The sequence below is a fragment of the Dermacentor variabilis genome, chromosome 9 (assembly GCF_050947875.1).
Source record: "Dermacentor variabilis isolate Ectoservices chromosome 9, ASM5094787v1, whole genome shotgun sequence".
Taxonomy (NCBI): domain Eukaryota; kingdom Metazoa; phylum Arthropoda; class Arachnida; order Ixodida; family Ixodidae; genus Dermacentor; species Dermacentor variabilis.
In genome coordinates, this window is record NC_134576.1 from 28533208 (window position 1) to 28548460 (window position 15253).

Here is a 15253-nt window from a genome sequence, read left to right on the forward strand (position 1 = left end):
TATTCCCTGGCATTCCCATCGCATGTGCTTTAGCATGGCTCTGGAGCCACATACTTTGCATCTATTCGTTTTGTATTTGTCTGGATAAATAGCGTGCATTTGTATTGGACTCTTGTAGCATTTGGTTTCTAGTTGTCGCCTTCGGACCGCTTGCGGTCTACTGATTTGTAGATGGGGTTGTGGATTAGTGCATCTTTGCATCTTTAATGGTTGGTGATGTCGTTGAACCTGGCCATTCTGTCTTCCCATTCCTATACTTCGGAGGACCCTGTCGAGGAGTCTATGCTCGTCGCAGCTCGCAAAAGGAGTCCTCGAGCTACGTTGTGTGCCACCACGTAGGGTAGTCCTCTCCCGTTCAGTCGGTGGTGTGGGCTGGTAACCATAGGATTTGGAAGCATCTGTCGTACCTTGTTGTCTTGCCTTTTCTGAGTATGTTTAGCGCCTCAGCCGAGATCCGGCCCTTGACGAAGTTGCGTACTGCCGTCTGGGAATAGCTGAATATATAGTATGCGTTGGTTTGTGCTATGGCTAGCGCTATAGCCGCTTGCTCCGCCGTTTGGGTGCGTGCCGTGTTTATAGTCAAGCTTGTGCTGCGTTGTCTCTTGTGGTTAAGTACTGCTGCGAGAAAGCTGCGTTTGTGTTTTTAACGTGCAGCGTCTACAAAGACAGCGTCCTTGTTGCTTCCGTAGTTTTTCGCCATGTTCTTTGCCCTGCTTGTTCTCCTGTCCTCACGGTGTACAGGATGAATATTCTTGGGTAACAGGGGTACCGGGAGTTTGGCCCTTATTTCTTTGGGTATGTCCCGTTTGTCCCCGTGTTGTATGTAGTAGCGAATCCCTAATTTGCTTAGGATGTGTCTGATTCTGATCCTGATGTGTCTGCCCGCCGTCGCCTTGCAGCGGCGTTCGTATTGCGCTATACGTGGCGCTTCTATTGCCTCCTCTGGCGTGTTGTACAGTCCCAGTTCTAGGAGTCTCACCGTGATCGTGCTTAGCATGAGTCCAATCACTTTATACATTTTTCAAATCAGGCCGTCTATCTTCTTTTCTGCGGCGCACCGTCTGTGGTATGCCGCGATATACGTGATCTGGCTCATGACGAACGCGTGGATGATTCTCATGATGGTTGCTTCTTTCAAATTTCATGGCTTCAACAGTTTGGAAAATGAAAGCGCAGTACAGACGCGAAAGCAAGAAACACCCGACATATCTTTCAGGAAGTATACCTGGCGCGTTCAACACTCCGAGCGTGCACGCAGCGAACTAGTGCCAGCGTCAGCCGAGCGAGCCGGAGCGAGCGGCCGCCTTCCCGTGAGGGCAGTCGCTAGAGGGGGCCACATGAACATCTCTTTCTACTTCTCACGCCATTCATTGTAATCAGGAATGCAAGGCAACCAGCGGGAATGTACAGGAACGCACCGTTTGCCAGAATAACCGCGTGGCACACAACACGCCTTACGTCACTCCGTAAGATCCTAAAGACTCTTCGAGCTTCTCTGGGAGATCTAAACTGGAGAAAAGGCGCGTAAAGCCACGATGAACACACCACGCGAATACACCGCCCAGCTAAAACAACACTTGCCCCCTTACGACCGGTGGAGCGACGGCATGCTCCGGGTGGGCAGCGTGCGGAGCTTTTTCATAGCGGGACGCAGAAGTTTCATGACCAGTAACAACTATTGTAGGACACTTGCAGTTTATTTACTGGAAATGCAGAACTTTTTAATATACAGCTTGCGTGATTGCCTGATGTGTTACCTTCACTTCACCATGCTTTTTGCATCACAGCGCATGTAGCTTTAATTGAGCGCTGATAATGCTAACTCCACTAATGTAGCTTTCACTGAGCATTGTCTTTTGAAATCAATTTCTGCAAAAAGTATGACGTACAACAATTCAATCTCATGTCTACAGAGTGAACAATGCTAAACCAAAAATATAAAGAAAGAATACAGACTTTTGTTCATTTTCGACGGTGTACACTTGTTTTGAATTATGCCTGTAAAAAGTTGATATTTTACTAAATTTGCCTGGAGATTCAGACATGTCTGCCACAAGCAGGCCGCTGTCATGCTTAAAATTGCCGCCAAATTTTCATGAAAGGTCCTTGCACTTCTTATAATCCTAATATTTTACTTTACGTGCCTAGACGTAAAATTCATCAAAGTGCAAATTTTGTCACCAATGACAATGCTCAAAATGATTACGCGCCATGAAAGCAGATATATATGCCACGCTATGACATATTCGTAGAACATTGGCAGGCAAGTCAGATAGCCACGAGAAATAACAAACACGTGGAAGAAGAGTCATGAAAGCCTCTCGTAAACTTGGCAAGTTAAAAGATAGGTAAGCCTAAATTTTACTCCACAGGGTCGGACCTTGAACTAGATATTCTAGCAGTAAACATGTCTATATGCATGTGATGTTGTTACACAAGCCTTTGATTTTTGTTTATTGAAAAAAAAGGTGTTCGATGCACCTAGAACGCTTGTTGCTTAGGCAGCAATATACAAAGTGTGCATTCACAATTTCTCAGAAATCCACCCAAAATACTTTTATAAGTTTTTCCTCCGGGGATTCGGTCGGCTTGTCTCCAAAGAGCAGCACGGTTTTTATTGAACGATAAATATGGTTGCCATGCTTGGAACTCATGGGTCAAGATTTGTGAAAGTTGGCTACAGTTTTGCACGCTTACCTTGAAGTACTTCGACGGCTCTCAGTCTTCTTACATGCACACAGGGAAATTAATATGGCATTGCCTTTTGCGTGTGTTTAAAAAGTGACACTATATGCCCATTGATGTGAAATCATGCTATCAAAACAGTCTCTATCTCCCATTGTTACACTTACTCAACACCTAGCGGGATCCCACAATGACTGCTGAGGTGAGCTAGACGGTGAGCCCGCAAGTAGATTGCACAGAAAGCCGAGAAACTCTTACGGTCATAACTACGTATTAGGACCATATCGGTCCCACAGATGATGTTCGTTCCAAATAACTGGACACAGCATCTTAAGTCTCATACAGTAAGGTCGACGCTTAAGAACTTGAAAGCTCGTTAGCCAATTACCAAAACGAATTGTCATGGTACATTTCTATGTGCAGGAGACCACGAAAGGCTTCGCTGAAGACGTGACCATCGTGGACCGCGTCGTCAAATCTACAGTTCAAGATCTCGAGATTCCGGACGAAGACTTTGCTACTTTTCTTAGAAATGTGTGGAATAAGGATCCCGACGCCACGGCGCTTGTGGGTTTCAAATGATTGAAGTATGGTCTTCATTGTAGCAGAAAATGAACTGTTAATTATGAAATTATCTACTCGGTAAAATGATACTTACCAGAAGTGAACCAATACTTTTTCGTGATTCAAAACACTCTTGAACGTTGTCATTCTGCCTTGCTGTCAGTAGAAGCTACCGCAGCATGTAGCGGCGTCCTCGTTAACTACAATGACAAAATTGTCGTGATCCTAATGTAAGCCAGCTGTGGCACTCTACGTTCACTGGCAAGCCGCGACTTTTGCCATTACACTAGAATTATTTATTTTTTATTTATTTATAATTACCTTGGCGCCAAGAAGGCATTATATATTGGAGGGCAGGGCGTGGAACATATTGAAAACAATGAAGACCAAAGCAAGTCTATAGTAAAGAAGAGCAAACCAACCAAAATTAAGCAAACAAATAACTGCGAATAGCAAAAGATTCACAGGGAAAGAAATGCACGCAGCGTACTGTCAGAATCGTAATATGGTACCGTTTTGCTGATATGTTTGCATATAGAAATGACAAGGGAGATAAGCAAGTACATAAACACATTGGTGCGGCCCAGTGTGCTTCAGGGGCAGCCCAGGCATGGTCACAATGGCAACAAAATTATGTACAGCCACCAGTCAACGTGCTTTTGTCCCGGTCGTTTCAAGCTTAATTTTGCAGAGGACGAGCAATGTTTCCCTGAGTCACCGCTCCATCAAAGGTATCCAACGTAACACACTATTAATCGATGTAACATAGTGCGAAAATAGTAATTTGAATCAAACCTGTAAGTTCCAGTTGGCATGCGTTGACGCAAGGGAGCTAAATTTGCAGATTGATGTTCCTAGGCAATGCAAGCGTACTCCAGTGTAAGTCAGTGTTTACCAATTAAGGTTCCTATCACGCCCACTGGTTCTTTGCGAAAGTTTCCTTTATTACAGTTCAACATCCTCCTTACCTTCAGGGATACGTATTCAATCTGTGCGTTTCAGGTTAAGTCGGAAGACAAATCTGCACTGGGATACTTTAAACTGAAACCCTCGTTTCATTTGATCTAAAATGTACGTAGCTATAACTTCAGAACGATTGCGCACACATTAAACATATTGAGATTTCCAGTTACGGTGCATGACCCAAGATAAATGGTACATTTTCCAAACCACTGGTAAATGCAGTTGAAGGGATGTTGCAGAACTTTATTGTTACATTATGGGACAAGTGGAAAGTTCGACTGGCTAGCGTCTCTCGAAGGCGTTAGTACAGCATAAAAAATGCTAGCCAACAATGTCGATAACAATATCTTTTGCAAGACATTATCCAACATTGTACGATCATGAAATATTACCATCTTATTTTATTTATATTATTTGCTGTATTTCTTAGCTTTTAAGGCAGACATTAGCTAGCTAAAAAATATTGCATAAGCAGAAATTATTAACGTGGTAAGCTGCTTGCTTTCTTGTCGCTCTTGCAAGTAAGCAAGGCATTTCCTAACATTGTAAAATTAGGAATTACTAATTATACATGGTTAATTTATTTATTGTGTTTCATTGCTACGGCTCCGGTGTTACCACTCGCCTCTGTAACGCCCTCTGACTTTGAGGATAACATAAATGAAACACAATTGCTACTTTATGTCCGGCACATACAAGAATATGAATAAATTTTAAAGAAGCGCCATTTTTCTAGGCATACCAGAACGTTATAGAGAAGAAAAGTATTAATTTCTGAAGAATGAATCCATCCCTCCCACATAGTGCCCTCTCGGTAGTGCAGGTTGATGCGGCCACCGGGCAGCGCTACACCGGAGCGGAAGTCGTGGACACTTGCGAGCGCATTGCCGCTGGATTCCAGGCTATCGGCCTCGAACCTGGAGACACAGTAGCATTTGCGTCCGTCAACAGCGTCGACCTGGTAATGGCCTTCATCGCTGCCATCTTCAGCGGTGCAAAGATCACCTGCGTGAAGACCGCGTTTAACGAGAGTGAGTAAACTCGATGCATAGTGCTAATCTAAGCGCAGTAGTTCACGTAATGTAGACCTTAACAACTTTCTAAGAGGTGAAGGTGATGAATTAGTAATCATTGTGAGAAAAATATGTTCGAGAATTTTACACTATTACAAGTCAAGAAAAGGCGCCTGAAGTTTGATGGAATATTCGTATTACCAGATTCCTGTTCTGGGACTATTTTCGCAAGTTTTCATTATTTTGTAAATATTAGGTGCATATAATGAATGAACGAATGAATTTATTTCTCCTGTTTACAACAGAAAGGAAGCAGAAGCTAAAGGCCATGTGGCCTGACGAAGGCTTCTGCTCCCACTGCAATTCCGCGCGCAGGCCGTACGCAGCAACATGTATCGCACATACATACATACTCAAATCAATTGGATAGTCGCGAGTCAGTAGTGTTTTGTTGAAACAAAACATGTATACAAGAAATATGAGAAACCAGCAGGATGATCAAAGTACGATGCATTTTGTTTGAGACCAACCACAACCAGAAAACAAAAGAAACAAAAGACTGACAATTTTTAGTGTGGTTCTAATCAGACGAACTCAATATTGTTCAGGATGAGAAAATTTTTGAATGATTTATTCGAATGTTCGATAATTTCATCTTCAAGATCACGTAGGCGATTTAGTAGTGAAGGTGCCTGGTAAATGACTAGTTGTTTTCCGTAATGGGTTCTTATTTTTGGTGTTCTCATGTTATGTTGTCGAAGGCTGTAATGCGGATTGGTGGGTACATTCAAGATGTACTGCGATTTGTTTTGTTTAATGTATTGCAGCAACCTGTAATAATACACCTGGTTTGCCTTTAACATAAAATGTTTCATAAAATATGGTGTGGTTCTAAAGTTTTGTACAGGGCCATAGTATCCCTCGAATGCGCGTAGGACTCTTTTTTTTGTAGCACTATCAATTTATTATAATTTTTTTGCGAAGTAGTGCCCCAAATTAAAATACAGTAGGTTAATCTAGAATAAAAGAGTGCGTAGTATAAAGAACTTTTCAACCATGGAGGAACCAGAGTACTCAGTCTGTATAAGCAACCAGCGGTTCTGCTTAGTTCGATATCAAGTTTGTCGATGTGTATGTTCCAGGCCAAATCCCCTTGGAACCACACTCCTAGAAATTTTTGAAATTTTACCTGTTCTATCAGCCCATCTTCAAAAAGAATAGCCGCATTGCAGTCACGTGGTTTATTGGAAGGAGCAAATATCATATATTTTGTTTTGGAGGAATTCATTTGCAGCTTATTATGTTGTAACCAGCAAGAGACTTGCTTCAGGTAATTGTTAACCTTTGATTCGAGCTCTAATATAGCAGCAGCTTTAAAGAATATGTTAGTATCATCTGCGTACATAACTAATTTGGGGAGTCGGGGATGTCACACACATCATTAATATATATTATAAATAGAAGAGGTCCAAGTATTGATCCTTGTGGATCACCTGTTACAATTTCTGCGTAAGATGAAACATCATTATTTAAACTGACATTGATAGGGATTGGTTAAGTAATGTCGTAAAAGTTCCAATACGATACCTCGTACACCGCACTGTTCCAATTTGCTAATTAATAATCTGTGGCATACTGAATCGAAGGCTTTACTGAAGTCTACAAATAAACCTAATGTGTACATTCTATTTTCAATATTTGCTATTATTTTATGTTTGATATTAAGAAGAGTTGCTTCACAAGATTTATTTTTTTGGAATCCATACTGCATGTCACTAATTACGCTATATTTACTGAAAAATGTTTGTAGTCTAACATTCAGGGCACTCTCGAACGCCTTTAACAGAACAGGTAAGACAGATATCGGCCAGAAATTTGTCATTAAATATTTATCACCTCCTTTGTAAATACGCCATACGCGTGCTATTTTTAGACAATAAGGAAATATACCGCTTTCAAACATTCTGTTTATGATGTGAACAAGGACAGGTGCAATTATATCCGCAATGTATTTCATTGGTACTGGTTTCACATCATCGTACCCAGCAGCGACGGTGTTTATTACTTTGAACAGCAGTTGCACAACTTCTGCAGGTGTAACAGGTGTAAGTATCACTGAGTTAGTAAGACTGAATTTATTCACTATATATGTGACCGTGGGCTCCCCCCTGTCGGGATGCTGGGTACTTGAGATGAAATATTCATTCAGAGCAGCTGCTGCTTCTGTGCCTGTCAACACGCCAGTGGCTGTCTTTATGTTAATCTCCGTGTTCTGTCTTTTCGTAGATGTTAAGTCTCTAACTTCATTCCAAGCTTTCCTAGGGTCATTTTTTATTTTAACAAATAGCCGTTCATAATACCTAACTTTTGCTTGGTTTAATGCACTGTTGACCTTATTTCTGTATTTTTTGTAATCAGTCAACAATTGCACACTCCTGCATTTTACAAACAAGTGATACATTTTGTTTTTTCTTGTTATCATTTTTAGCAAAGCAGCATTTATCCGGGGTTTTCGTATTTTCTTGCTGCTCTGATTGCAAAATTTCAACGGAAACGCTATGTCGTAGCACGTAATCATTTTATGAAAGAATAATTCGTAGGCTGGGGCATTTGGATCTTGTTTTTCAAATACAGATGACCAGTCTGTTGATAGGACCAGAGCACAAAAATTTTCTAATGCGCTTGCGTGGAAACTGCGAACCTGCGCATTTTTTTCCTCCTTCCCTTCGTTTTTGCACTTGAGGAATGAAACAAAATAAAGGCAGATGATCGCTTATATCAGCGGATAGCATTCCCGCAAGGCAGTCAGTTGGGTGTACATTGATTATGCATATATCAAGCAAGGTAGCTGTTTGCGCCGTTAGCCTTGTGGGTTCCGAGATTACGTTTGTGCACATGAACGAATTGATGAGACCAGCAAACTGTCTAGATGATATGTCGTCCGACAACATGTCTATATTTACGTCACCGATTATGATAAAGGGGGAGGACGACTGGCTTAGGAAATGTAGTACCTGTTCTAGGAAATCAAAGAACGTCAGTTTGTTTCCCAACGGTGGGCGATACATAACCACAACTGTGGCATATTCTAAGCGTACCATTATACATTCTATATTGTTCGTTACAAGTGAAAATTCTGAAATTACCTCATGTACAAGGCGCTGTTTAACATAGACAGCTACGCCACATCCTCTGCACCTTGTTCTTACTAACCCATGGTATGTGTAATTTTCACAGTACGGGGGGTTATCATTCACAGTAAGCCATGTTTCACAATACAATAAGATGTCAAAATTGTGGGCGATTGACGCAAATAAGCAATTCAGTTTATACTCTTCGTTCTTTGTGCTCCGTACATTTAGGTGAAACATTTTTAGCAATTTACTGGTATGAGACACTAATTTATTGAAAGACTGAACATCATAATATGTGCAGTTCATATAGTGAAACTAACTGTAAAAAAGGAAAGAAGAGAAGCAGGCCATGACGCTCACGTTGTCATCTTATCAATGTCTTCCATACTGGCGATTCGAATAGCTGGCGAATTTTCGTCCTTGCGTACGAACACTTTGCCGCCAGCCGTCCATACAAACCGCCATCTCAATTCCTTCATTCTTTCTACTGCGGCATCAAGAAGTCGTTTGCCATACCATGTGAAGTATTCGTTTACAAACATCTTTGAGGACGATTGAAAGCCCAGTGTAATTGTATCCATTATGCTTATTTTAGCTTTGCTAAGGAAGGCATTCCTCTTGGTTCTGCGGACAAACCGAACAATGATATTTGCTTCATCATGTCGAGCAGTAGGCACTCGGTGGCAGATGTCGATATAAGCCTCTGAGACCTTCCTTAATCAGTTCGCCAATTTGCTTCCCAACGACTAGTGTTTCGCCTTCAAATGCAATGCTCTTTATCTCAATGGTATTTGAACGTTGATATTGTTGCAGTTCCTCGATTCTGTATGATAGCTTGGCATTCTCTGCGCAGAGATCCTGGTTTAGTTTTAGAACCTGCTGTATTTCTGTTTTCAACTGAGTGACCCCTTGAAACTTACCTTTTATAGTCCTCAAGTCTGCCCTGAGCTCCCGCCTCAAGTCTTCAATGGCCTTAGCCTCATTCGACATTGCACAGCAAAAGTGTACGTCGATACACTAACAACACCAGTAACAAGAATCAAACAAGTACAAGAAAGCTGATAGGTTCGGCAGCAGTGCACAGATTCTATGACTTATTGACTAAATAAGGATATTGCGCTCACCTGCAAAAGCAGAGGCAAAATTTAGATGTGGCTCCGCAGTGCACTGCTGCCGAACTGTAACAGGTGCTCGCGCTGTTGACGGTCTGAAGCTGTGGTCTGGTGCTCGTCCGACCCTTGCGCAGTCGCAGAAGAGTAGTTCCGGCCACGTGACTCCGATCACTGTTGTGGTGCAGACACACGCGGCACTGTAGACGTCAGAAGGGGCGATAGCCCGTTGGTCGAGTCCGGTTTCGGGCTGCAAAAGCAGAGACAAAATTTAGATGTGGCTCCGTAGCGCACTGCTGCCCAACTGTCTTATACTTATACTTATTAAATTATACTTAATATACTTATACTTGTCTTATGTCTTATACTTATTAACTGGCTCTGCATACCGTTTTGAGAAAGAGATTTCGTATCGCATCTGCGCCACAACAATTTTTTTCATCCAGATTTTACAGTCGGTTAGAGTCGGTTGCAACAGGAATTCACAATAATTTATTTTCGCTAAATAAGATGATCGGTAAATCTTGCAGTAGTGAATCTTGCCGTTGTACGTTGTGAAGACCAACTGGAAGTAGCGATTGAATTGATCTGCCTTGTCTTTTACTTCCAGTGAAAGGGAATCTTTTTGCCATTATATTTGTAACTTACATAAGGCCAAGATTTTGCTGTTGAAGTTTTAATGTATTTTGCTAGATTTGTACCAATAAAATACATTTTTAAGAGCGTATTCCGTATTGAGCATTCTGGATATGCGTAATCAGGGTGGTATAATTGCCCGCTAAGCAAGTCCTCCTAGTTTTCCTTAAGCTTGTTATTTTACGTTTAACAATAATTCTCTCGTGCGTAATCCAGGGATGATGCTTTCGTGCAAAATTTTCGCATCGTCAGAGTGAAGTGTTCGATGCAATGCATGACGTGTGCTTTAAACTGCAACCATAAACACCTAGGGCTAAAATTTTACCCAAGGTTCAGAAAAAATAACTTAATTCGCGAGTAAGGTATGTCACTATTGCTGCGTCCTTTCCTATGATGAATCAAAGAACACTTTTTAAGGAGCGTGGTGTTAGAAGAGACCAGGTAGAGGCAATGCTCATAGAACGCATTTATCATCGGATATGCCGTCTAAGATTTCAGTACGTATCTGATCATGCGCAAAATGCTCACTAACAAACCCTGCGTCCAAAATAGAACTGGGTCCCTGTGAACCACAAACACCTATGCAACGTCTATAATTGATCCAACCGTCAACGTCTTAAAATCAAGTACATGTTACGTCTCGCGTACGTGCAGTTAGTGTAAAAAAAGAGTGGCTATTTATAGGACATACGATATACGTGAATGTGCCGCTGCCAGATAAACTACTGTGGATGTACATACATAGAGTATCATTCAAGCAAAAATTGGTTGGAATACTTTATTGGAGCACACCGTTTGAACACTATCACCTATATGTATATATATGTATATATATATATATATATATATATATATATATATATATATATATATATATATATATATATATATATATATATATATATATATATATAAGGTTTCTTGCAACTGGTAAAATATGAGAAGAAATTTACTATGGTACTACTATTTACTACTATGGCTATTTACTATTATGGTAAAGGCCGGTCTTCAACCGGCCGCAACGTCGAAAACAAATTTGTAGTTAACGCAATATGTATACTTATTGTATTAACATGCATTTTTTCGGATTTCCTCACACACACACACAACATATATATATACATATATATATACATATATATATATATATATATATATATATATATATATATATATATATATATCGTTATTTCGTCAGCACTTATTAGTTAGGCAAGGTATTTCGTCATCCACTTTCATTTACGTTAATTTCTCGTTTCTTTCTTTCATTGCTTAAGCATAAGTAATTTCCCCTATGTTGTCCCTATATATATATATATATATATATATATATATATATATATATATATATATATATATATATATATATATATATATCATCGGATGCGAACAAACACTGACGCCAAGGACAACATACGGGACATTACTTATGCTTCATCAATGAAATAACGAAGCGATAAATTAACGGAAGGGAAGGTGGATGACAAAATAGTTTGCCGCAGATGAGGAAAGATCCCACAACCTTCGCATAGAAGGTTGTAGGATTTTCCCACCTGCGACAAGTTGTTTTTGAGTGGATAAATCGAAGACATTTTTTGGCATGTTGTGCCCTCTGGGTTGCAATTATCGGCGATAAGGTAGCCTCGCCGCCTACGTGGTTATCTGACTGATCTATGCCTTATACTCGGTTATCATAGTCGGAAGTTTGAATCCTTCTATATATATGCATATATTTTAATTTGACGATGGTGAGCTTGAAATTCACCTCCTCACGTGAACAACATCTATAGGCATGGAGCGACGCTTTCACTGGCAAAAGATGCCGAGAGCGAGTGGGGCTGTAATAATCCAGGTACAACCAAATTAGAAATGCCTACTAAGCTTCAACAAGACAGTCCCTCACCAGAGCAGGAATTTGCCTGCCTGGTGCAGTATTCGGCCCCTCCATCCCAATTGAATCACTCAATTACCCAATGACCCTCAGTCCCCAGCAATTGCGGAGCATTTGACCAAGGTAGCGGTCAGACCTGTAACGCAGCAGAGGATGTTAAGAATCTCTGGGTCCGGAGAGGCCGCCAATGGAAACTGACCCTTGCAACGTTTAACACTCGAACCATCTCGAGTGAGGCCAGCTTAGCAGGACTCTTTGAGGAACTGTCAGACATTGTTTGGGATATCATCGGCCTTAGTGAGGCTTATACATTGCTGAATAATGGACATGTCCTTTGCTATAGACGTCTCGCAAATAAGAAGCAATACGGGGTAGGATTCCCAATCCATAAGGACATAGTGATCAAGAGTGACGAATTCTACAGCAATAATGAAAGGGAAGCGCTAGTTGTAATAAAACCTAAAAACAGGTATAGAATAAATGTAGTACAAGTCTATGTAAGCTCTCCCATGTAACAAAGGACCTAATAAAAAACGAAAATAACAATAGTATCCAACTCAAGAGGTAAAATAGAATTCGCCGAACTGTCGAAACTCATCAACAACGCGAAAATAAGTGATATACGAAATTGTAGCGGGACAAAGACTGAAGAAGCCGTAACGAATAGACGCAGCCAGAAATCAGGGAGAAGGAAACTTGGCATAAAACCAAGATGTATGCGCTGGAAGATAAGCAGGGTAATATCATCAGCCATCTCGAAGGTATAATGAAAGAAGTGGAATGATTCTATACTGACTTGTACAATACGCAGAGGAGTCAGGATACCTCCATTAGAAACAGTAATGAACAAGATAGAGAAACTCCTCCTATAACTAGAGTTGAGGTCAGAAGAGCTTTCCAAGACATGAAACGAGGAAGACCGGCCGGACAAGATGGAATAACAGTCGATTTAATCAAAGATCGAGGAGACATACTGCTTGAAAAACTGGCGGCTTTTTATACGAAGTGTCTATCGACTGCAATGACCCCAGAAATCTGGAAGAATGCAAACATGATACTAATCCACAAAAACAATTGAAAAATTATAGTCCCATTAGCTTACTCCCAGTATTATAAAATATTAACCAAAATTATCTCCAATAGAATAAGGGCAACAATGGACCTTATTCAACCAAGGGAACAGGCTGGCTTTTGAAGGGATACTCTGCAATGGATCAAATCCATGTCATCAATGAAGTTATCGAGAAATCTGAAGAGTACAATAGGCCTCTCTATATGGCTTTCATAGATTACGAAGAGGCATTTGATTCAGTAGAGATACCAGCAGCCATAGAGGACTTACGTAATAAAGGAGTACAGAACGCTTACGTAAATACCTTGGAAAATATCTGCAGAGGTTCTACACCTACCTTAATTCTACACAAGAAAAGCAGGAACATATCTATAAAGAAAGGCGTCAGACAGGGAGACACAATCTCTATAATGCTATTCACTGCGTGCTTGGAGGAAGTATTCAAGCTATTAGAGGTTCCAGTCAGTCAGCCGAAGTGAACGGACGTGTCGTCGGCGCGCTCCGCAACCACCCAGACTACGCGACCTTCACCGACCGCACTTGACCGCCCTTGCCCGGGCCGCTTTCGCCGGGAGTCATATGGGAAGCGGCTTTCTCGCCGTTTCCCACCGACCGCCTTTTCTTTCCGTGACTTTGTTGCCGCTCCCCGCGCCTCTACAGCTCTGAAGCAGTTCCAACGCGGCTGCCCCTGCCGGGGTCATAGCTGCCTTGGCGTGTTTTCTACACCATGAACCAAGAGCGCCAAGCGACCAGCTCTTCCGAGGCCCATGTTCTAAACTGGCGTGCAAAGGGCCTTCGGCCAATTCACCGCTCTGTTTCGATGGAGCATTTATCTACCGCAACGTCATTTTCCAACGAGCAGAAGACACAATCGGCGACGAAGAATGCCGCCTCGCTTTCCTCGACAACAACGAAGACGGCCGAGGTGGATACCGCGGGAATGGCCGCCGATTCTAACGTCGCCAATTTTCCCTCCCAACAACGAGAGGTAGACACTCCGACTGGGGAAAGGATGGAGGAGGAAGCTACCCCTGAACATTTACGACGACAAAACTGTCGACGACACAGGTGGCTGTTGGAAGACAGTCGTACATAAGCGACGCATCCGTCAAACGCACGCCAAGACGCAACCATCCGAGAACATCTCGGGCATTCCGGACGCCTCCCAGCCTACCGTACGCAAGCGCAGTCGGAATCAGAACCTGCCTCAACTTCCTTTGCACGACGAAAAGATAATTATGTGGCCTCACGGAGGACTTTGCCTCGATAAGTGGACGCGCCCAGAACTCGCAAATGCTCTATAGAGTGCAGCCGGCTTGGCCACCGACGATCGTCAGGACATCATATTCCGACTGCGACCTCAGCAGAACTTGGCGACCATCAGCACACCCCAGTCACACGTAGCCGACGCATTGTACAAGGTGACGGAGTTGAACCTTGGTCAGCGGGTCTATCCCTTCACAACGTATTTTGCGGCCCCAGACAACTCAGGCAAGGGAATTGTTCTTGGTCTTTTGCCCGGTACACCGTCTTCCAAGCTAGCGGATGAGCTTTTGGCTCATAGAACTCAAATACTTCAAGTACGAATGATGGGTCAAACCAACGTTGCGTTGGTAACATTTGAAGGACTTAAAGTGCCTCGCTACGTGCGGTTTTATGGTGCAGAACTCCGCTGCTACCCCAATCGACCCAGCCAACTAGTCTGCAAGATATTTCACAAGCTCGGCCAGTAGGCTCATTACTGTCCTACGCCGCACGTGGTCATTTGCGCGACGTGTGGGACTGACAACCCCACCCCATCACATCCGTGCACCCCACACTGCAGATCCTGTGACGGGACCCACCCTAAAGCGGATCCAAACTGCCCGCGGCGTGCTAGGCAGAGACTGAATAAAGCTTGGATGCGGAAAGCTCTCGAGAAAGAACGACGTGAACTCCAACCCTCCAGCGACCCGACCACTACCACAGATACGGCGGAGACCCGAACGTCGCGCGCCACAACGAAGGCGACCAGACAAGACCGGTCGGAGACCTATTCAAGATCCCGTCGCAAGTTCCGGACCCGCTCCAAGTCTCGGTCCCGATCCCGCGAGGCATCGCTACGCGTCCCAGAAAAGCGCCCTCCTTCCCCATCTTCCCAACAAGCCTACAAGAAGGCCCTGCAGACCAACGCCCCAGCCAAGGTG

The 15253-nt window shown here is 42.6% G+C and overlaps 1 protein-coding gene across 1 annotated transcript in view; it reads left to right on the forward strand.

The window, feature by feature from the left end:
• The window catches only part of LOC142557964 (luciferin 4-monooxygenase-like), a 104824-nt gene that overhangs the window by 17395 nt on the left and 72176 nt on the right, over positions 1 to 15253 (forward strand). Inside the window, exons 2-3 of the mRNA XM_075670141.1 lie at positions 3109 to 3252; positions 5036 to 5243. Coding sequence (XP_075526256.1) covers positions 3109 to 3252; positions 5036 to 5243 — 352 coding nt within the window. The remainder of the gene's footprint in view (positions 1 to 3108; positions 3253 to 5035; positions 5244 to 15253) is intronic.